Genomic DNA, 23778 nt, shown 5'->3' on the forward strand with positions numbered 1-23778 from the left:
CCCTGTCACCCATTCCAAGCTTCTGAAAAACAGAGGGTAGGGACATCATCCTTGCCCATCCTGGCTAATAGCCATTGATGGACCTATCTGCTATGAATTTATCTACTTCTTTTTGAAGCCTGTTATAGTCTTGGCCTTCACAACATCCTCTGGCAAAGAGTTCCACAGGTGGACTGTGTGTTGTGTGAAGAAATACTTCGTTTTGTTTGTTTTAAACCTGCAGATTCTTTAGTAATTTATTGTAACTTCACCTTCAGTTGCTAGGATGATCTTCAATAGTAACAGGTAACTAAAGGAGTAGCTGCTGTAGCCAGCATGTTGCTAAAAGTATTATGATAAAGATTTTCCACAGTTGCTTTGTTGTCTGATTGTCTCACAGAAGCAATCTGGATTAATTAAGGCCACAATCCTTCAAAGACTTACACAAGGGATTTAACTATATACACACTCCTCATGGTGTGTGAAGTGAAGCATGTAGGTAAATCTTTGCAGAATTGGGGCTTTCGTGTTTTTCTTTCTGGTCTTACTGTTTCCTCAGGACTCAACTGATGAGTGTTCAGTAAGAGACAGTGCCTCTCATGTCTGCTCCTTGCATTTATTAAATTAATTACTATAACGGTAGCCCTTATTTTCTCCTCACGGGTAAGCCCATAATTTACTGAAGTACTGTATTAATGTTTGTTGTTTTAGGAAGCCCTGGATGATTCTCAAGTATCTGGAATCTGTGCACCATCAGAAGTGATTCGTTATGAGTATCATGTCTTGTATTCCAGCAGCTACGAAGTACCTGTGCTTTACTTTAGGGCATGCTTTTTAGGTAAGACTTATTATACATTGAACACATAGTAAAAGAAAAAATGCAGGGATGAAGTGGAATCTTTGAAACAGATTTTGTACTCAACTGGCAGTATAATAATCATGTTTAATATAAAAAATATGAGATGGGGTGTTCACTAGTAAATTTTCTGATACTCCAGACACTGTAAGCCTCAGGACCTTGGAGTAGATGATATCATCTCAGCCTGGAGAAGTCTGATCTTTAGACTCCTGGCATCATGCCCATAGTTGACGAAACCTGCTGGCCATTTTCCTTTTTTGATTTCTTTAAATGAATATAAAGAACTTAAAGCTACAGCATCAAATTCAGCCATGGAATAAATAAGCTCTACTGCAGTGACTTCAACTGAGTTGCGCCTGCTTATTTCAGAGCTGAATTGGATCCACAATGATTAGGACAAAATATACATTTAAAACAGTCTGTATGCTGTCTTTCTTTCTAATTTAAACAGTTTTTAAAAGATAACGAATCTTTTAAACATAAAAACAACATAAAAGTCAGTTTGCACTGGAAGAAACAGTTTTAAAACATTGCATAAAATGACTAAAATCAATAAAATAATTTATTTTCTCCCTAATCTATATATCTTATCATCCATTGCCCAGTTACTACTGCCACTGTGATTTCACTCTGTCTCTTGTCAGGAAAGTGGAACACACTGTCTCCCTTCATAGCCACTGTTAGTCATGCTTATTTTATCAACAAGCATAGAGGGATCATACTGCAGCACTGTCTGTGCTTCTCTCCTCTTCCCAAAGACAATGCACTTGGGGCTGAGGAGTTGGAATCTTGAGGTCATTTCTAAACTTGGTCTCCTGCATGGCAGCATGAGCAGATTTTGTGTTTTGAATGATCTTCTAATTTTATCTTGATGAAGACATCTGAATGTTGCCTGTGATATTCTTCTTCTTAATTAAAAAGTCACTTAAGCTGCTTTGACTGTGTTTGGTAGATTTAATCACTCATGGACTTATTGTTTAATCACTTCTAATTTTGCAATGTTAGCGTTTTAACAAGCACTTTAGATTTCAAATTGAAAAATGAATTCTCAGACTCACGGGTGAAAAGAATTTAGTCTGAGGTGCAATTTCTAAGAACTGATAATTTGGGGTAAATGTTCAAATTGAGGAATTGGGGATACAGCTCAGTTTCCGTAACCACTAACAGATCACAAATTCTCATACAGTTCATGTTGCAAATTTATTCCTAGGATTGTTACTAGCATTTACAAATGTGCAATAATCTGTCATTAAACTTGTTTTGCAGGCAGAAGGATAAAGAAACTCTTGCTAGTCAGTAACTTTTGCTGTCTCGAAATAACATAGTAAGAGGCTGATTAATTTATTTGTGGTGCTGAAAAATGTCACCTTCTCGGTTTTAGTTGAATTAACAGTATACCTTCTCTGTGTAAGAGAATGGTGATGCTGCAGGTAGAGGAAACAGTATTTCTATAGTACTGTACTTTCATATAATTAGTATTCACTATAAGCAGTTAATCACCAGAGAAGAGCTCCCAGAGACAAAACAAGTTGTTTAGCTTGTCAGCATCAGGGAATCGGAGGTGTTGAAACATGACTCCTTATAGCTGGAAGTGGATATTACAGAAGCTGGTGGATGAGCTAATGCACAATCTTAGTATTATGTGCCAACAGCTCCCCTTGCAGTACAGAACTGTAATTGTTCCTACAAGTATAATTATGTTTTTAACACACTTCTTGGGAATCTTTCACAGTCGAAAATTATGGGTTTTTTGAGAATTTCTGCAGTCATCTGGAGTCTCTTTATATCCTTATTAACATTTTTCTTTTGGTGTCTGGCTTGAAGAGAGGAGGATACAAATACTGGCATCCAACTCTTTTTTTCCCAGAAGAATATTCTATTAGTACTAAATCTCTTATTTTCATTCTGTATAGCATAGTTTTTTGGATACTGGAAATCTTTCCTTTGATTCAGATTATCTACTTACTGCCTGGTGCTATCCAAAACCCCCAATATGACGTTATTCAGACTATATGGATCATTATTTATGACAGACATCTGAGCAAGCTTTTCCTTTACCTTGCCTGGTCCCCACTTTTGCCTTTTCATTATGATGTTACTATTCTTACCTTGATAACCCTTTGCCCCTTTTTCTTCTGACAGCCACTATTGTTCAGCTCTTCCGTTTGCTGAGTGGGTGGGAGAACACCCCACACTCAGCCCTACATCAGCTTAGTGGTTTGAGAATTTGCTTGCTAAACCCAGGGTTGTGAGTTCAGTCCTTGAGAGGGCCATTTAGGGATCTGGGGCAAAAATCTGTCTGGGGATTGGTCCAGATTTTGGCAGGCGGTTGGTCTAGATGACCTGAGGTCCTTTCCAACCCTGGTATTCTATGAATTAATTATTTATCTGCTTACAACATATGAAATTTGGCAACTCCGTAAATTGTTGTTATTGCATATAGATTAGGTGGTGAGAACAGTTCTTTCTGACTCTCTCTCCCCTATGTGGTCCAAAGTTCTCCAGGCCCAGGGCTACAGGGACCCTAAATCTGGAAACAGGATCACATTATTAGGCCAGTTCACTCTTTTTTAATTTAATTTTTAACTTGCAAAAATGTAAAGGTGAAATTGGTCTTACAAACCTAAAATCTTGGTGTTTGAACTATTTTGGAACTTCCCTTGTGTTAGAATCATTGTTAGAAAATTATTTTGTCTCCTCTGGGATTCCCCAGGATCCTTCATTTCTCCCCTTTTTGGTATGTTACATCCCAAACATCCTGCATTGCTAGGATTCTCTGGAGTAGGTGGGCTGTGCATGGTTTCCATTGAAGCCTGTCTGTATCTCCCTTTACATTAACGAGAGTGGGTTGCAAGAAATAAATGTGAGGTGTAACCCTTCTAGGGACTTTGATCATCATGCTCCCACAGGAAAGGGCTAAACTGGAATCCCAAATTCAGATTCTGCACTGCAATGTGTCACATGGCCATTAGACCTGTAGGCCAGCCTAGGAAATAATAATTCCTCTGTTCAACCAGACTACATAGCTTTGTATATTTTACAATATTCATGAGCACTTCCTTACATTGTCTGTTATAAAAATGACTGGTGCCAGCACACCCAAGTCTGCACCCTCCCAGGCACACTATTTAAAAAAAACTGTTCAAGAATAATGACATCCTTCATTTCTCCTATTGTATAAGATTCCATCTTGAATGGAGTTACTCAGTCAGTCTCTGGCTGCACCCTTAAGTTAAAAAAAGCCTCCCCAAGAAATTGTTTCTGGTACTTTTCCACTAAGATCCTCAGCCATTCTTGGATGGTAGCTTTGAGAGCCTCATGGTTGGTTGCAACATCTTTGTCCGGCATTAATTCTCATGTACAAGAAGAGCGAATGAGCTGAGACATTAATGGCTGATTCTCCCTTCAATGTATTCCACAAGGTCAAAGTTGTTCTTTATCCTCATCCAAACTTTATACCTACCTGAAACTGATCATCATCTGGAATTCTTCCTGAAATCTCCTCCTTATCCAGGGAAAGTTAAACTACATTACCCTACATGTCAGAAGGACTTGAATTTACATAGAATGAAAGCATTTAGGGAAGATATCTAGACTTTTTGTAGACTTTGAGGGTCAATGTATAGGAAAGACCTCTATGCCTTAGTGAGGGCAAAGACTTGGTCTGTGAATAATGACTAAACGTGATGCCTGATGCCCTTATTCTAACAGGTATGTTAGAAGCATTGTAGAACACAAAGAGAAAGTTCTTAGGCATCACATATTCCTCTGAAACAGTCCTTCACTGACTCCTGCTGCTTCTCAGGCAAAAGGTCCAACAGTGAAAGCGTCCGTTCCCAAAGGTGAAACTGGTATAGAACCATTACAGCTTGGTAGCAGGAGACATCCCTGGAGTCCCAGAGGAATATACTTTCCTTCCCCCAAATGCAACCTTCTTCATTGCCTTTTTCCAATGGAAGTCCTTCAACTGCTCCCTAGCTGCTGAGACGACCAAAGATTCAAGAATAGGATTGCTGAAGAAATACAGGAATCCTGGTTAAAGTATTTGATGTAGCCTATAAGATTTCATTGAGACAGCTGGTGTAAGCAGTCAGCCTTCTTCGATGCTGACATGAACCAGAAGTCCTGGGCTGGGTCTAGTAACCCTGCATTAATCAAAAGAGTAACTTTCCTTTTCCTTTAGCCTTCAGGATGCCAAAAGAGGTGATGTATTTTTATGGACTGTTATGGTCTCTGGCTCCAAGGAACCTTCCATACATTCCAACAGTTCCTGAAGCTGCTCATAATCTTGTGATTGTGCGGATGTAGCATGTGGACATGGTTATCACTCCTGATCTTCAGGAAAAGCATGATGCAAGACGTCCATCACCTTTTCCTCCTCACAGGCAGAGGAGGAGTCACAGATGCTGGCTAGCGGTGAAAAAGGAGAATTGGTGGGGTTGTGACAGATATGGCTATGTCCTGTCACATTCTTGGGAGACCTTATTGAATTAAGTTTAAGTTAAATTAATAGCTTATGTATTATTGTGGGCCGGGACTTTAGATAATCTCTCCAGGTGGAAGATGTGATGAGGCGTGGTAGTTCAAAGGACTATATTGAAAATGTGCCAGACAAGAAAGGACGTTTTGGACAATAAGTGTGAATTGGATTTCCTGGGGAACACCAGGGAGAGGTTAATGCAAATTCCTCACCTCTGGTTAAGCAAAAATTGAGCCTTCCGAAGCTATGCCCTGAGGAGAGGGTTTTTGTCTGTTGATTACCTGATCCCAAGGATTGGAGATCAAAGACCCAAGCCATATAAAGAAATGGCTGAACTGGCCAGCCTGGGTTCTGGTTCTGAATCTAAGGCAGTTATGAACTTCTAACCATGAGGAGAACCCAGTTGCGGGTTTTGAAAGACTGACACCTACCAGCATGCATGGGTTGGAGCCAAGGTGACCTCTGATAAGATTTTTAGAATTCATGTAGGTTCTTTTATTGTTTTTAATACGTTTTCTTGGTAATACTTTCACCTTTAGGATAAATATGCTTACTTATAAAGAGCTGCATGGAAACTTATAATTGCTGGCATTTATGTTGTTCATAGCCTTTGAAGAGAAAGCAAAGCACATTTGCTGGCCTTTTCAAGCAGCCTGGCTTGCTGAGAATATCACAGCATGAAGCAGGGAGCTGCACAGCCTTAAAAACCTCAGTCAGGAGGAAGATAGACGCGAGTCTACACCCAAGAGAGGGACAGTTGGGAGCCAGAAGCCTATAAGTAGGTGCCTTCAAGGGACCATGGAGGGGAATTACAGGTGCAGTTACCCTGAAACTGTGACAGGAATGTGGTGGACATTGCACTCTAACTTTCTTAGGAACTTCTGGTTTGTAAGGGCACTATCATAAGGCAAGCTGAGAATTGTAGGACTGGAAGGGACATCGAGAGGTCTTCAAGTCTAGTCCCCAGCACTCAAGGCAGGACGGAGTATTATCTAGACCATCTGTGACAGGTGTTTGTCTAACCTGCTCTTAGACATCTCCAGTGATGGAGATTCCACAACCTCCCTAGGGAATATATTCCAGTGCTTAACCACCCTGACAGGAAGTTTATCCTAATGTCCAATCTGGTGCTGCCTGTGGACCTGAGATGTAAATACTCGGGGCGCTGAACACCAGTCGAGTAGTGAGCCTTCCTGAGACAACAAACATCAGTTCTGAGAACAGAGTCTTGTTCTCTAGTTCTTTAAGAGGCAACTTAGCCATGATGCTCCTGGTGCCAAGCATGGGGTCAAACTATGCCAAACAAGAAAACAAAACTTTAGCTAGAAGTGTCATAAATTAAAATCCTTAATTAACTAAATTACAAGGAAAAAAAGATATGATAGAAACTCGGGAGAACCCCAGTACAGCTCTCTGGGAATGGAGCCAAGATTTTTATATCTGCAGCAACCTTTCTAACTGTAGAAAGGAAGAAACTGAAGCAGTTAGAACTGCATAGCCCTTATATAGTCTTGGCTCCAAACATTCGGTGCCAAGAGGGGTGCTCTTTACAGTTTTCTGGATGTTCCTGAATCTTGCTAGCGTCAGGGTGCATAGCCCACCTTGGAATATGGAAAAACATTTCTCAAAGGAATTCGATTATGCCCATTTCACAGAGAGAGAAAATGTGAAGATCCGGTAATAAGCCTCTGTCCCAAATCTGGACCTTGGCGTCCAAAATCTGGGTGCTTAGCATGAAACTCCCCCAAGCTATACAGCTTTAGACTGATCTCGCTGTCTCACCATCCAAAATTTCAGGGTTTTGGCCCCTTCTGGTCTCCCAAACTTCTCTGGAGAGACCCCAGACTCAGAGACCTGAGTCTCCCACCAAAGGGAAAACAACCTCCTTCCCTTGTCCCTCTTATCTCATCCCCAGCTGTCCTCCTGGGTTATCCTGGGCGATACTGTACTTAAACTCCTGAATGCAAAACAGAGGGCAATTTACTTCCCCTCCTTCCTCCCCTGAGGCTATGCATTCAACCTAAAGCTAACAAAACAGAGATTTTCCCCTCCTTCGTTCTTAGCTTAACAGAGAAAAACCTCAAGCAGGTTTTAAAAGAAAGCTTTATATAAAAAGAAAGAAAAGACATAAACATATAACCTGGCATCAAGATGACATAAAAGGCTTTGCTATAAGAATATGATAAACCTTGATTCAAAAAATAACCAATTTGAACATTCCAGCAAGGTACACACATGTAAATACAAAATACAATATAAACTATTGCTTCCTTTTGGTACTCACACTTGTAACAGAAGGGTAGAAAGAAGCTTGGAGATAGAAAGAAAACCTCTTCTCTCATAGCCGAGAGAAAACAAACAGAGAGAGCAAAGCCAAAAACACCCAGAAGTTCCCTCCCTCACTTTGAAAAATCCAGTTTCCTGATTGGTCTTCTGGTCAGGTGTTTGGTTCCCTTTGTTAACCCTTTACAGGTAAAAGAAACATTAACCGTTAGCTATCTATTTATGACAATCCGAGGCTCTGATTAATAAGGCCTCCATCCTAAGAAAAGTTTGGTGCCGATTGCTGCTGCTTGTGTCTATCTAGATTCATATACCTGGTCTGGTGAATTGATTTGTTCAAAGCCATATACTGTCATGAGTTAGTGGCAGTGACAGGAGTAGTATTCAGGAGTTCCTAACTCCCACCTCTTTGCTCATTCCTCTTTTAGACTGTGCTAAAAAAAAAAATCAGACATTTCCTGGTTGGACATTTTCCAAGACAAAACTTTCCCATTTTCCTTTGGGTAGGTGTCAGAGTCCACATTCAGTCTCCACTGTTGCAGATGTATTGGTTAGTGCTTCTTTAGCAGTAACTCTCATGTGCTCCAGGTTCTGAACCAAAATCTTGGAGTCTTTTAAAACTCTAAATTCATGACATATCGTGTGCTAGCTTTTTTATTTTAATGGCACCTATGTTTTGTCAAGGCACAGTAAATCTTGTATGACACACAGGAGAAGTATAGATGTGTGAAAAAAATTTCATTTCACTCTATGACATTGTATGCAGATTATTTAATGAACTAATTAACAAATAAACTACATATTTCCACTTGTGGTCAACACATCCTGCTCAAAGCAAAGGTGGGGATAGGACATGGAACTGCACAAAACTTGGCAGCAGTGGCAGGGATGGATAGTGGGTGCACACTGGAGGACCCAAAGGCCAACTCTGGGCCCTTCACTTTCTCTCCCTTCCACTTCCCTGTGTTTGCTGTTCTGGCTGCCATCACCTCTTTATGGCTGCACCTTCCCTGCTCTGACCCAACAGTGGGGGACATAAGAGGCAAAGGTGCCACACTGTCCCTTGTGGTTAGCAGCAGCAATTACAGACTACTTCTGCTGCCCAGTTGGCTTTGTGTGGTCTAACTGGGCTGCAGGAATGTGCGATAAGGCTGGTAAATGTATGGACGTCGGCAGCCATAGGGCCTGGAGGACTTGGAGTGTCCACAGAATATAGATGTGTGTTTTGTCCAAAATTGTGTGCATTTGCTTTAGGTAAAAGGCATGTAAAGCTAATGTAGCAAAAACAAGCAAACAAAAATAACTTGAAACAGTTGACCAAGTGCATGCAAACCAGTGAACTTCCAAACACAAAACACTCCTCTATTCAAATGTTTGCTGGGAGTAAATTTCTGCTATTTACCACCCTTACCACCGTCACTGAAAAAATAAAACTACAAACACCTCCCTCCTTCCCAGGTTACTTGCTACCAGAACAATCCTCTGGTCAGTCATGCTGCTTCCTCCCATAGTCTAGATATTTGTGAGAGAAGATTGCTAGCCTTTCAGGCACTAATTCTTCCCACCGACACAGCTGGTCCTCATATCCATTAAATGCTTGATAACCTGTTCCTTCTGGCTGCTGGATCAAACTAGAGGAATCACCTGGCTGATTTAGGGCACCATTGAGAAGATGTCCTATCATTCAGCAGACCTAGACTGGTAAATTAAGGTAGGAGCTTATGGGGAAAACAATAGCTAGCTGCAGTTATGCCATCTTTATCAATTCCCAGATAAATTACATTAAAATGGACTTTAGGTTAAGAGTAGTTTAGGCTAAAATATGTTACAGGGATGGTCTAATTGTTACAAAACAGTGCAGGAAATTCAGACAAGATTAAATGTAAATTTAAATATGTTAAGGTACAGAAATGCACAGTTTGGGCATTCAAATAGCCTTCACTCTGCCCGGCAGTGATGCTATGAAACAACAATATATGTTTATGATTAAAGTATTTTAGTGTTCATTGTCCCAGAATAAACTTGGTGCCTTGGTTAGTTTTTGAAAACAAATATTTAGAATTAATGGTATTTTTTACATTATTCTTCATTACGGGAAGTTCTTCCTTCCACATGTCCACCGTCCCCTCTTATTATCAGTGGGACTGAGGCCACAGGCTTCCCTCAGTTAAGATGCCCTCTTTCGAAATAGCTCCTGCCTTCCGTTGTTCCCAATGGTAGTTCAGACAAGCTGGGGAAGGTAGTGGCCCCTTGCACTGTCAGCAGGCAGAGAGGAATACGGTAAGTGGAGGAAAATGGAGGAAGTGGCCATCTGTGCCCAAGGACAGCCTCTGGCTTCAGTCCCAGCAATAGGAGATGGCAGCCGTTTGAAAGACGACAATTCTTGGCTGAATTATCTGAAGTAGAATGTTATTCTTTAGTTTTTGCTGAAGGCAAAACTTTCAGTTATGTAGAATAATGACAAAGTATGACCAGTAATCTTAAAAAATATTTTTCAGATATAGTCTATACACAAGACTTCAGTGAGTTAATTACATGGGAAGCTTGAAGAATCTGTTTTTTCATGACTGAGATCTTTTGGGCTAAACCATGACTGACATCAGCTGCCACATTTTTTAAAGGACACATTTTTAAATTAATTTTAAGTCAATTTAATTAATGGATTTGTAATTTCTCAGAAAATTTATTCTATAACTCAAAGATTAAGTGCTGTAATTTTGAGGAGGAGATGGTGCATTTTTTTATAGATAAAGTGGTAGAAATTTTGCTTTAAGTGCAAAATTCATCTCATTCTTAACTATGGATATTCAACCAATACCTCCATAATACTAAAGCAGAGTAAATCCATTTAGAATCAGAGTAATCTATTCAGTGATTTTGGGATCTCAAGGTGCTCAAGTATCACATTGAAGATACACAGATACCAGGGTGGGAGTACAATATAGAAACCTAGATGTGCATTAAAGTCCTACACTAGAGTATCACAAATCTAGTATATCCTAGATTTTGCATTTGTACCTTCAATTTGGCTGAAAGATGTGGAAAATAAGTTGCCATGGAGCCTGTAATAGCTGCATAGAGGATGCAATTTAAGAGCATACATTAATCCTTCCGAAGTTAGATTTAATTTAAGAAACATAAATTAACAAACTTCTCTTTAATGTCAAGTGTTGACCTACCCCACTGTCGTCTAATGATCTGTCATCACAACACAAAAGGTATGTTGGTCTGACAAGCCACATGTTCTTGAGGATGACAAAATATAGTTATTGGATATTGTTAGCTCCTCGAATGCTTAATTTGCCACATGATTTGATGCTACTGGAGTATGATGCTTATGTCAGAGTAGAATTTAGTGCTATTTTCTAAATGTATACAGAAAATAAGATAAAAGAGAGACTGTAGGTAGTTGGTTTTTTCCTTGTATCTAAACATGACATTCAAATGTTAATTGGATGAATAAATCTGTTCATTTTACAGACACGAAAATATCAATGGATTAGCACTATTTGTCACAGGATAATGGCCTTCTGACACCCGATAAATGCCAAGATGAAGCTACTTATTGGAAATAGATCAAAATATTCTATTGCTATTTGTCAAAAACAAATATTGATACAAAATTGACATGCTTGTTTTCAAAGTGGTTGACTCTAATCTTGTATCATAATTCTATTTTAACGCCATAGATAATATCCAGGACATAAAAGTAAATACTGCATGTATACAGTTGGGGGAAAAAAGTCTGTAGAACACTAAAAAGTATTTACCTTTTGTTTATAGAATTTTGTTTCTCATTCGTTATTTGTATTTGTGAAATATTCGATAATAAAAATATTTTGCATTTATATATCATTTGTCCAAGGAGCTCATCTTTACAAAACATAATTTAGTCTCACAGCTCTCTTATAGTGTGTTAGCTAAATTATTCTCTCCATTTTACATGTAAGGAAACTGAGCAGCAGATAGCTTAAGGTATAGTTTTAAGTGTACATACAGATCAGGGTTTGAGCTGTGCTGCTTGGGAATTACTGGCACAGAATTTGACCAGTTATGTTTTTGCTGTTGTCATGTCTGTTTTCATTTTCAGATAATCAGTATTTTTCAGATTTATATGAAGCATTCGATATATTAAATACAAGATCACTGTGAGAGTATTGTATGTGTCTTTTTACAGATGGAAGACCTTTAACTCTGGATGAAATTTGGGAAGGCGTTCATGAATGCTACCGGGCTCGTCTACTGGAGGGGCCCTGGGACACCATTACACAACAGGTTAGATGCTACTATTCTTTTACAATATGGTATTCATTTACCAAGAGAGTAGATAGCATTAGATTCATTGATTAAAATAGAGGAGACTTTGTGTGTATTGTGCAGTGATTCATAGGGTGGCTACTAATTATGTTATCAAGAAGACTGAAGTGTAACTTTCAATTTAAAATAAACTAATAATTTCTGAAACTGAAGGACAAAGTTAGTTTGTTAGTCAAATAATCTGTTATTGCTGACTAATGTGTTTAAAAGTCAGTACTTAATGAAGTCAGTGTTTTAAAAGAAACCGTAGCTCAATAGTGTACTTGTAACTTGTTTTACTATCCTCTGCTAAAGGTGATTAAACCACGTATATTTTAAATGGCAATAAAAGTCACTAGAATTAGTGTTCCAATACAGTTACGGCCTTTTCTCAAGAATACAATAATTGCCCTCTAGAAAATGGTTGGATCAGGGGTGGGCAAACTTTTTGGACTCAAGGCCACGCTGGGTTTCGGAAATTGTATGGAGGGCCAGTTAGGGCAGGCTGTGTCTCCCCAAACAGCCAGGCGTGGCCCGGCCCTACTCCCCCACCCACTTCTTGCCCCCTGACGCCCCTGCCCCGGGACCCCAGCCACATCCACACACACATCCCCGCTCCCTGTCCCTTGACCACCCCCGGAACCCCCGCCCCTGACTGCCTCCTGCCACCCCATCCAACCCCTCCTCTCATTCCTGACTTCCCTCCTGGTACCCATGCCCCATCCAACCACTCCTTCTCGCTATCCCCTGACTGTCCCTTGATCCCCCATCCAACCCCCCCTCCTTCCTGACTGCCCCCCCTGGGACTTCTGCCTCCATTCAACCCCTGTTCCCCACCCTTTGACTGTCCCGACTCCTATTAACCCCCCCACCCATGACCACCCCCCCGAACTCCCCTGCCCCCTTATCACTCTGCCTGGAGCACCGGTGGCTGGCGGCACTACATCCACGCCACCTGGCTGGAGCTAGCCACGCCACCGCGCAGCACAGAGCACTAAGTCAGGCTGGGCTCTGCAGCTTCGCTGCCCCAGGAGCTCACAGCCCTGCCACCCAGAGCATTGCACCAGCAGTACAGTGAGCTGAGGCTGCAGGGAAGAGGGAACAACGGGGGAGGGGCTGGAGGCTAGCCTCCCAGGCCAGGAGCTCAGGGGCCTGGCAGGAGCGTCCCGCGGGCCAGATGTGGCCAACGGGCTGTAGTTTGCCCACCTCTGGTCTAGATTGTGCATGACAAGGATGGGCCTTGTGGTAAGGCTCTAAGCAGGACTCAGGAGATCTGGGTTCAGTTTCTAGCTTTGCTACAGGTCTCCTATATAACCTTGGACATGTTATTTAGTGTCTGTATTATTGTAGAATATCCATGTCTCAGTTCCCCAGTGTAGAATTAGGATAATACTACTTGCTACCTCATCCCCACCTTCACCCCAGCCTTTTGTCTGCCTTGTCTATTTAAAGTGTAAACTCTTCAGGGCAAGAACTCTCTCTTACTCTGTGTTTGTACAGTGCCTAGCTCAGTGAAGCCCTGATCTCAGCTGGGGCCTCTAGATGCTATCATAATACAAGTAACAAACAATAATGAAGCACATTCATAAAAGATGCACAGTCATGGGAATTTGAGCTGCGTTCATGTTTGCACAATCCCAAACTATTCTCATTCTTCGTATCACAGCAGTGCTTGGAGACCCCAACTGAGATTGTATGTATGCTGTTTGTTGTGCACTTCTAGGTCTTGCCTGTGAGTTTGCAGAATACAACTGTTGTTAATAAGTACCTGTAGTCAATGCATTACTTAGCGTGACCTGTCCATTGCAGACTAAGGATGAGCAAATCAGAGTTTAATAAAATCTGGTAGCTGATAAACTAGTCTTCTCCAGGGGATATCACGGTTCAAATTGTAAATTTTCTTCATTTAAAGCTGGATAGTGACTAGTTCTGCATTGGGCAGGAACAATTCAATTAGCCTTCCTTTACGCTTATTTGACAGAGCTAGGATCACCCTCAGTCCTTGCATTCCCAGTGCACAAGGACCAGAGACTCTAATGCCAGCAACAGTGCTAGGAACCCCTTAGGGCTAGGGGTGGAACAGGCCCTACACCCTCTGTACTTTCCAACAGAGCTGTCCTGGCATGTAGAACGATTGCATGCTATAACCTGTAAAAATGTGTAGCAGAAGCCTCTGCTGTGTGCGCTCCATAAGCAATGTGCCTTCCTAGCTGCTGCACCTCTACACCTCCCCTACCTATGGGCTGTCGCTTAAAGCCACAATCAAACTCTTTTGTGAAAAGAACAGTGTATGCCTACGGCTATATAGGAAGAGTAAATCGTAATGCAAATGTTTCTGAGAATAAAGGAATTTTCAGTGACAGAATATGTGTGTACTGTGTAAAACTGGAGTAATGGAAGCCAAAAACAAAGCTGATGTTTACCTGTAAAGGAGCAATGAAATAAAACTGCCCTGAGATACATAACACCAAATGGTGTGCATGAAACACACAGGTACACACAAGCTTGTGGTAACAAGCTTTTTGGCTGGTAAAATATGCTTTGCACTGAAGCTAATGTCTTTGTGGCGCCTTGCCAGGAATAATACACTACATTTTAGTCCAATGTCCAAAGTGAACTTAAATATCAGGGGAAACCATTTTGCAAAGCAGAGACAGTTATAGTAGCAAGATATTAATTGAATATAATACTATGGTGATTTCCTATGAAATGGGGAAATTGCAGAATGAGTTTAACTCTCTTTTCAGGAATAATACAGACTATGTGCCTCAGGGTGATGGCTCAAGGGAATTCAGACATCAGTGTGATACAGGGATTGCTGGCAATTAGGGGCTAAGCCCCACCAATAAGACCACTAATTATTTTGGATATATATTTTAATAGTTTCATACTTTCATTAATTTTCTGTGCAATATGTTCTCCCTAAGGCTGAGTTTGTCACTGATTTAAGACTAGAATTCCATTGAATTCAGCATGGTTGCACCACTTCACAGCAGTAACGAACTTGATCCAAAGTGTCCAATTGCACCCTGGTTGTGAAATGGGGTACTGATCCTGCTGAGTCTCTCCTTTCTCTGTATGGCTATGAGTGAGAGCCTGCAAGAAAAGCAGATTTCTATGTGCGGTGGTGTTAATTTTAGATTAATCCAGAGAGAAGCTGAGTGTTGAGGGCTCATTAATAGGTGATCCAACCTCCTTTGGTCTGGTTGAAAAACAATAACAAAGCAGTGGAGAGTCACATGGGAGGGAAGGAACTAGTGCAGTTAGTGGTGTTGTCAACACTATCACATATTTTTAGTGCCAGCTACCACTGGTGTAACCAACACATTTCCCCTTGTAAAAGTGGGAGATAGGAATACCAGACCAAATATAAAAAACTACCCTACAAAAAAGACTATTCACAAAGGAATTACAGAAGGTAATAAACATACTAACCAATTGCCTGCCAGTCTCACACCAAAACAGGAGCTAGGACTACAAGAAAGTCTTTTCTAGATCTGAGAGTTGAACTGACATGCACCCTTCTCTGTCTCCTGTCTGCTTATATGGGCTGACGCACTTGGTCACATAAGATAGATTTAACTAGGTAGGGACACAGGTCACTTGGTGGATGTCACTTGCTGTCTCACCAAATCAAACTCAAAACTCTCAGTATGCCATGAACAGCAATCAGAGAAAGTTCACAGTATTCAGATAAATCAGAAAAAAAATTCTACAAACCATTCACCATTCCAACATGAACAAAATTTGAGCAAATCACATCTGATTCACAGTGCCATTTGAATTCAAACTAGAGCTAATTTTGATATTTGGATTCAGTAGTTGGTATACTACTAGTAGTAGAAAGTCATATCAAGCTTCATTTGTTTTACACATTTAGGATTTAACTCCATTTTAACATACTGGGGGCTTGTATTCTAGGAGTCTTACAAAATCTTGCTGCTATACTTTGCACATATGTGTTGCAATGTCAGTGATTTACAAGCTGTGTGATTAAATGCAGGCATATATCTGAAACCAGCATCTGAGATATGAATCAGGTCTGTAAGAGCATAGCTGTAATTACTAGGATGTTGGAGCGTATGGTTAAGGTAACCTTTAAACTAATTTCAGTTACTTTAGATTTATTATGGGAAGTCGTTCACTTGCTGAGGAGTTATCTTGAAATATTTTTATTGACTAGCCTGTTTTTTATTGCGATAGGCAGAAATCAACTAGTTAATTTCTCATAAATAAATTAGCTTGATAAGTTGCATAGTGGTTTATAAAGATAGTTGATAAACTGTGATGATTTAATTGCACTTCCTCTCGTAATAATCTTTAAATCTGCCAGCTGAAGTTCCAGTGATTGGCTTTCTTCCGTACTGAATCTCCCTGGAATTTTCAGTCATCCCTTTTCTACATCATCGGATAAGTTGCTTTAACTGCTCCTGTTTTAAATAATACAAATCAATTATACAAACACACAGCTGTTTAACGAAACTTCTAAATGTTGCTACAGGTCTCTGTGGGTATTTCCTGATGGCTCATAATGACATCAATTTAGCACACCTGGTAAGATCTGTGTGAATTGGAAGTGACTTAATGTGGCAATGACAAGAAAATTAAGTAGTATTTATGGATTACTGATGCTTTGTCAAAATTGTTGTCAAATCTAAGTTTGGCTTCTGTTAAAGTCAGTAAGGGAGGTGCAGACATCACATGATTACATCCTAAAAAGTTTAGTGTTAATTTGTTGAGTGTTTTCACAGGTATCTTATAGCGGTCTTTCCCTCCAGTTCTTATATTTCAGGAAATAGTCCCTTCTCATCTTTATTAGGATTAGTGGATTCTAGAAATCCATTCCTTCCTTGAAGCTCAGAGTCTCCAAACATAATTCCATTGTAACTTATCTTGAGCTGTAAGCAAACAGAGCTTTCCTCAGCTCTATCTCAACTGAATTCTCTATCTGAGTTTAAACCAGAACAGACTCCCAGACCTGCTTTCTGATGTGTAACCATCCTTGACGATGTTACAGCATCATCCCTTGGAATCCCAAATCTTCAGATTTCCATTCCATCACAGAGGAATGTTCCTTTGTCATACATTTTGTTTCTTTCTAGCATTATTGTTTTTTAAAAAGATTTGTTAAATCCGTTAGTTATATTCCCAGTTTGAGAGGTACCATTGGGATTAATATTAAATCAGTTTTATTTAATATCTTTATTGATAAAATGGAAGAGAATAAACAGTATGTCTGTGACATTGATGCATATGCTAATTTGGGAGGAGTTGTAAATATAGCAAGGACAGAGCAATAATACAAAGGGTCCTGGAAAAATTTGAAATATTAGCAGAAGGTAACAAAATGAGACTCAACCTGAAAAAATGCAAGCTAATACAACTGGGGAAAAATAACCTGAAAAACATTTTCAATGGAGGGAGAAGCTTAAAAAACAGAGATAAAGAAAAAGACCATAATGGTGATAGATGGCTGCAAAAGACACTCATTTGACATTGCAATATTCAGTTAAAAAAAGCCAGTGCAGTTTTGGGTAGATACACAGAAATAAGGGCTGTCAGATGATTAAGAAAATTAATCCCAATTTATCATGAGATTAAAAATAATAATTGTAATTAATCACAGTTTTAATCACACTGTTAAACAATATTAAAATACCATTTATTTAAATATTTGTGGTTGCCGCAACTCCCATCCTTTCATGTATTTATATCTGCCTACTGTATTTTCCACTCCATACATCTGATGAAGTGGTTCTAGCCCACAAAAGTGGTTCTATGCCTAAATAAATTTGTTAGTCTCTAAGGTGCCACAAGGACTCCTTGTTGTTTTTGCGATTGACAGCCCTAACAGAGACATCATGTCAGATAGTACAGAGGTAACACTTCCTCCTCATATGGCTCTGATGTGACCTCACCTGGAATATTGCATTAAATTCTAAGTACAAAGTTACTGAAAAATTGGAGACAGCTCAGAGAACGCTATTGCATGGGAAGCTGGGAGTTGCTGCCTGGAGGGAAATTCAGAGGAGGGAGAGGCGGAGAAACAAAGACATATAAAAGGGACAGATACAGAGGCCTTGGCTACACTGGCGCTTTACAGCGCTGCAACTTTCGCACTCAGGGATGTGGAAAAAAAAAAACCCTTCTGAGCGCTGCAAGATACAGCGTTGTAAAGCGCCAGTGTAAACAGTACCGCAGCGCTGGGAGCACGGCTCCCAGCACTGCAAGCTAATCCCCATGAAATGGTGGAGTATGTGCAGTGCTGGGAGAGCTCTCTCCCAGCGCTGGCGCAGCGAACACACTCGCACTTCAAAGCGCTCCCGCGGCAGTGCTCCCACGGCTGCGCTTTGAAGTTTCGAGTGTAGCCAAGCCCAGAGAAAGCTGGATGGAGAAGGAATTGAAATAAAAGGCAGAAATCTCAGTGGTCATAGGGTGAATCTCTTAACCACTGAATGATGCATAGTGCAGCAAACAGTCACCTAATAATCAATAATATCTAAAAGTTTAATTATATAAAGGCCAGATGCTACCCTTTATCTTTGTGGAAACAACCTGCCATTAGCAGGAGATCTGCTGTGGATTGAGCATAGTGTAACAAACTGATAATATCCTGCTGTACTCAAAACTTTATGGAATTAAAATAAACTTTATTGAATGAAATTAAACTTTATTAAATTAGGCTAATACCATTGGGGTTTATTGTATTAAAATTGCAGTTGTGCATGTGTTATTGTGGAATAGTATGCAACTCCTCTAAAAGGAGGGGGATGCTACTATAATTCCTCCAGTTATTAGCCCTTTTAAAGGTGCCCATTAGTAAAGTTTGCATTTACTAGTTCAAAATAAATTATCCAGGAACCAATAATTAAAAAAAAATTAATAGCCTAGTTTTAAACGGGCTCATGGCCTTCTTCCTAATCGAGCAAGTGAACAAGACCTCTGATCCACAAAGAACCCCAGTCTTTAGAGAAGGACTGGAAACATTGAGCTTACTGAGGCTCCATAAAACTGCGTGCTTGTTCTGAGCTGAAAGCTGTGATAAAACTTAAAACCAGAAAGAAACACCTTGTGTGAAGTGTTAAAGAACTGCTCCTGCCAGAGCCCATGTGAGTGTAAGGGTGATCTCTGGTAAGCTTATAGCAGGCATGTAGATTCTTTTATTGTTTTACTATATCTTCTCTGTAATGCTTTTTACTTTAAAAATAAAGTTGGCTTGCAGAAGGAAAGATATGTGGTATCTATTACTGTGGGCATTCACACTTTTAAGTTTCTGAAGAAAAAGCAAGCCGGTGTACTTCAACAGCCTGTCTGCTCCAGAAATAACATAGTAAAAACAGGGCATTTTGTGGCCTGGAAATACCCTGAGTCTGAAAGAAATAAAAGGTGGGCCTCCACACAAGAAAAGCAATGGCAGGGAAGCTTGAAAGCTTGAGAAATGATGACGTTGCAGAATCACTGAGGGGAAATACACATGCAGTTACCTTGAACCATAACAAGTAATATGTAGTCAAATTTACAACCAGACCCACAGACTTCTAACTAAAATGCAATTTGGTCCTCTCTACAGAATGAGTTTAACTTTCCTTTAGAGGCTGAGATAGGTTTCAGCCCATATGTTGATAGAAGGGTGAGAATATGGGGCAGAATTAATGTTATTTTAATGCACTGTAAATTATACACTTTTTTGAACTGCAAGGATATTAGAGTATCCACCTCTCCTTTGTTGTTAATTTCCGTAGTTGAGATTGTTTGTGCTTTTGTTTACCTGTATTGTTTCTTGATATGCTTATACTTTCACTTCAGAGTTCTTTTGCAATCTTAACTTAAAATTATTAGTGGACATGAAACTCTTAAAGACTTATGGACAGAATTTTCAAACCTGGGTGCCTAAAGTGGTCTGATTTTGAGAGGTACTAAGAACACGTGGCTTCAAGCTTTAGCTACCTAAATTTAGATACCCAATTTTGAAAACTGGTCTGGCAATGGTGATGCATTAACCTGAAATTTCATGAACTGAAGGGTACCTGGTTCACCTTCCCCTATAAATTAAATAAAGTTGCATACAATAAAAAGTGTTTTGAAAGGTTTACTGCATGTGCCCAGTAGCTAATTTTCAATTAATAACTCAGCCATTTGAACTTTAAAACAAAAGGGGCTTTATTCAAGTAATGTCATATTAAAAACAAAGCAACTTAAATGAAGATGTGTCCCCTGTTTGTTTATTTTTTTTCAAACTGTAAGTGAATTTAGCACTCATGAAGAGGTGTCAGAATGACAACCTTCCAGATTGAAGTCCTCTTCACACAGAATGGATAAGAGATGGGCATCAACAGGGCAAGTTTTTTCATCCGGTCCTGGCAACATGCCTCGAACTTACTCTGGAAGGACCACATCTAGGGACAACAGAGTAGTTCAGACTCCGTGTCTATTCATTCATTGACCTCTCTTACAGAGAGTATCACTTGGTAATGGATTTTGTGACATAAACAGTTATTCATTAGGAATTGGATTAAGATCACCCATTAATTTCACATAGGCCTCTGTACATCATTCAGATGATACAGAAATATTTATAAATTGCTTATTCATTAAAACTGGAAATAAATTTTCCAAACTCTAGAAATATATTTTTTGTTGAAGAAACAATATTGCTGATTTTGTTTGCCATGTGGAGGTCTTGTTTAAAATCCTATCCACTCCCATTTTAAAACAAACAAGAAAAAAATTCTGATGAAGAAGCATGCTGATAGCAATCAGTAGCAAGTGTGTCACCAGTAACCAAGTGGTTTTTGTTTTAAGAGTATGACATTGTAATAAACCCTGACCTTCCCTTGAGAAACACAAAGTCATAAGTACAAGAGAGTTTATGCATTAAGGCTTAATCAATGTTTAGTGATGATGGAATGTAAAATCAAACATCCAAGGATAGAAATCAGTTTGTGTTGTTGCAGAAGGAGACTCAAGAGTTGAAAAACTGCCCTATAAAACTGGAACAAACTCTTGATGATTTGAAGGTCCTGCAGAAATTGTCTAAAAATCTTAGAAGTGACTCATGAATATGAAGGTAGTGGGGGATTGTGGAATTTATTGATTTTTTTATTATTAAAAAAGCTATTCAGACACCTCTCCTGTTACACTAAAACAGCATCGTGCTAGGCGCTCCTTCTCACCAAGAGAACAAGTAACAAAAGAACATGTAGGTATAAGACAAATTCCCCCGATTGTGGCCTTTTCCTCAACATCCCAGAATCTAATTTGGTGCACCAGCTGCTGTCACCACAATGCTGACATTCAGGGCATTACAATAGTTTGCCAAAACAGAGCGAATCTAATCCATGTAACTCCACGGTGGCTCTTCTGCTCTTAGTTTAGATCATCTTCCATCAATGTTCCCTTCCAGAAGTTTTTAAAACACTTTGAGATCCTTAAGACTGAAAGGTGTCCTACAATTGTATTTTTCCTCCTTTATTCCGCCGGTCTCACAAAGCTGCTTTTTCCTGGGCCCCTCTTTCAAAGCCCATGCAGAAAAGATAAACTCAGTGGTCTAGCTTATGAATAGTGATCTCTGAAGAAACACTTTCCTTCAAAATTTATTTCCCTTGTAGTGTGTGGTTCACCATTTTTCAAACTCTATAATAAATTTTTAAATATGGGAAATCATTGTTCTCCATGTGATGTTCTAGTAAAAGACCTCTGCCACGCTCCAACTTTAACTTAAAGATCCACCTAGTATAACCCTTAAAATAAAAGTACCAGGTATAGATGCTAATGCTAATAGAACTAGGACTGATAGTGTCCCTGCTGTTTCTCCTCCACATAGTTCATGCTTCATCAACTCAGATACTCTGTTGGAATGGTGATTAATTTATCTGAAATATTAATACAGTTCTCAAAAAATTCTACCCTTTATCTCTGTAACAATAAACTTGCTTTCATTTATTTAATTGATTTCACATATTGTATTTCATTATTAACACTTCTGCAACAAAAGTGGATGAATTAGGAGCCCTGTCCTGTAAGTTACAGATCTTTAAGCTTACATAATGCCCAAGTAATTAATTTTCTCTCCCATGCCTGGTTTTCCCCAAAATTTATTCTCCCTTTCATCTGAATCAATAGATTTTCGTTACTAATCTCTTCTGAGAAAGTCCACTGGAGCTCTGGGGGCCTTGTAATTTTGTTCACATAGAACTAAGAAATTTTGATCTTGTTCATATTTGAAAGTTCAGAGGAAGCACCTATGTTCATGGAACAAGTCATGTCCACCAGGCTGAGGGCATCCCTTGCACATTAATCATGGAAGCTCATTGTGGCTATGGGAACTACAAGTGGACAACACTTTTCAAGATGTAGCCCATTTTGTTCACTTTTGACTTATTTTGGGGAAAGTGCCTCACTGGCTTAACTTTTTATTTCTGGTGCAGTAGGAGGAAAATGGAAGTTTCATCTGGAAGAATTGGCATCACCAAAAATAAATTATTATTTGTATTGTGATTGGGAGTCCAGTCACTAATTAGGCCCCATTGTGCTTGGCATTGTGCTTGGTACAAACTGAACAAAAAGATGATCCGGGCCTGAAGAGTTTACAATCCAAGAAGCAATAGTAGTTAGTAGTAAAAAATACGTCCCAATCTATTTTATAACAGTACATTGAGCAGAAACCCTAATTCTGAACTGATAAATTTAACTAATGGAAACCCAATATATGAGTAAAGACTAGAGGCTTGATCCAAAGCTCTCTGAAGCCACTTGAGAGTCTCCCTTTGACTTCAGTAGGCTTTGTATCAGGCCCTAAATACTTTCATTGTGCATTTTCAATTGAGATTTCTTACTGATATTTGATTTTAATTAATCAAAATAATACTATAAAAATACATGTGAAATTAGGAGGAAAGAATTCTAAACTATATGAGATAAAAATGAAGGTGGGGTTTTCAAAAACCTCAGTGTTAATCTGACACAACTCCTACGGACCTCAGTGGGAAAATAGTTGGACTAGTGCTGAATATTTAAGAAAATCCTACTCAGAATCACCATTTCCCTGTTTACTTGTTTTACTCAGTTGGGGTAGTACAAGGAAGAGAAAAATTAAATTTATTTTGATTGTAAGCTCTTTGGCGCAGGGACTATCTTCTTCTTCTTCTTCCTGTTGTTGCAGCACCAAATGCAATTGAGTCCCAATCTTGGCTGAGACACCTGGATGCTGCTGTTATTCAAATAATAATAATAATAATTAATAATAATAATTAGGCAAATTACTCTGTTTAGTAGTATTTCTTTGCACTGATATTAGAAAGGTTGTGATGTCCTGGTATGTAATTGTTGTAACTTGGTATCTAGCATGTGGCTGTGGTAACCACCCAGTTATATGTTCATTCTCTCACATATAAAAGTCTCTGTCCACACCCATCTCTCAAACAGCAGCACAGAACTGGCCTATTTTTACATTAATCCACAATCTGCTCTTTTTCAATATGTAGTTAAGACTCTGAAAGACAGGTTCTTTATAGTACAATAATTCTGTCCATTACGTCATTTAATTTATGGCAGTGTTAACACAAAAATCAATAAACATTATTTCTAAAGTGTCAGGGATGTTAATGGTGTGATTTTTTTTTTAAAGGAAAAAGATTCTAAACTCTTTTTAACAGAACACTGATAGTGTTGTAGAAGCACATCTAGCTGAAACTGTAGTTGGGAAGATTTAAAACATTATGGCTCAAGCATCTTGAAAAAATGTGTGTAGGTAGCTATTTTTAGACAGACAAATCTTTCTTGCCATATTGTGGGATTCTGCTAAGTGGGGGAGGCTACATACAATGTATCTTAACAGAAGGCTGCTAAGATCGCCTTTTAAATCATTTTGAATCATATCAAC

The 23778-nt window shown here is 39.4% G+C and overlaps 1 protein-coding gene across 6 annotated transcripts in view; it reads left to right on the plus strand.

The window, feature by feature from the left end:
- The window catches only part of ATG10 (autophagy related 10), a 162626-nt gene that overhangs the window by 97444 nt on the left and 41404 nt on the right, over positions 1–23778 (plus strand). For all 6 annotated transcript variants that reach the window (XM_032782275.2, XM_032782274.2, XM_032782272.2 and 3 more), the window contains 2 exons: positions 691–817; positions 11779–11876. In XM_032782275.2, coding sequence (XP_032638166.1) covers positions 691–817; positions 11779–11876 — 225 coding nt within the window. The remainder of the gene's footprint in view (positions 1–690; positions 818–11778; positions 11877–23778) is intronic.

Source organism: Chelonoidis abingdonii, chromosome 6 (assembly GCF_003597395.2).
Source record: "Chelonoidis abingdonii isolate Lonesome George chromosome 6, CheloAbing_2.0, whole genome shotgun sequence".
NCBI lineage: Eukaryota > Metazoa > Chordata > Testudines > Testudinidae > Chelonoidis > Chelonoidis abingdonii.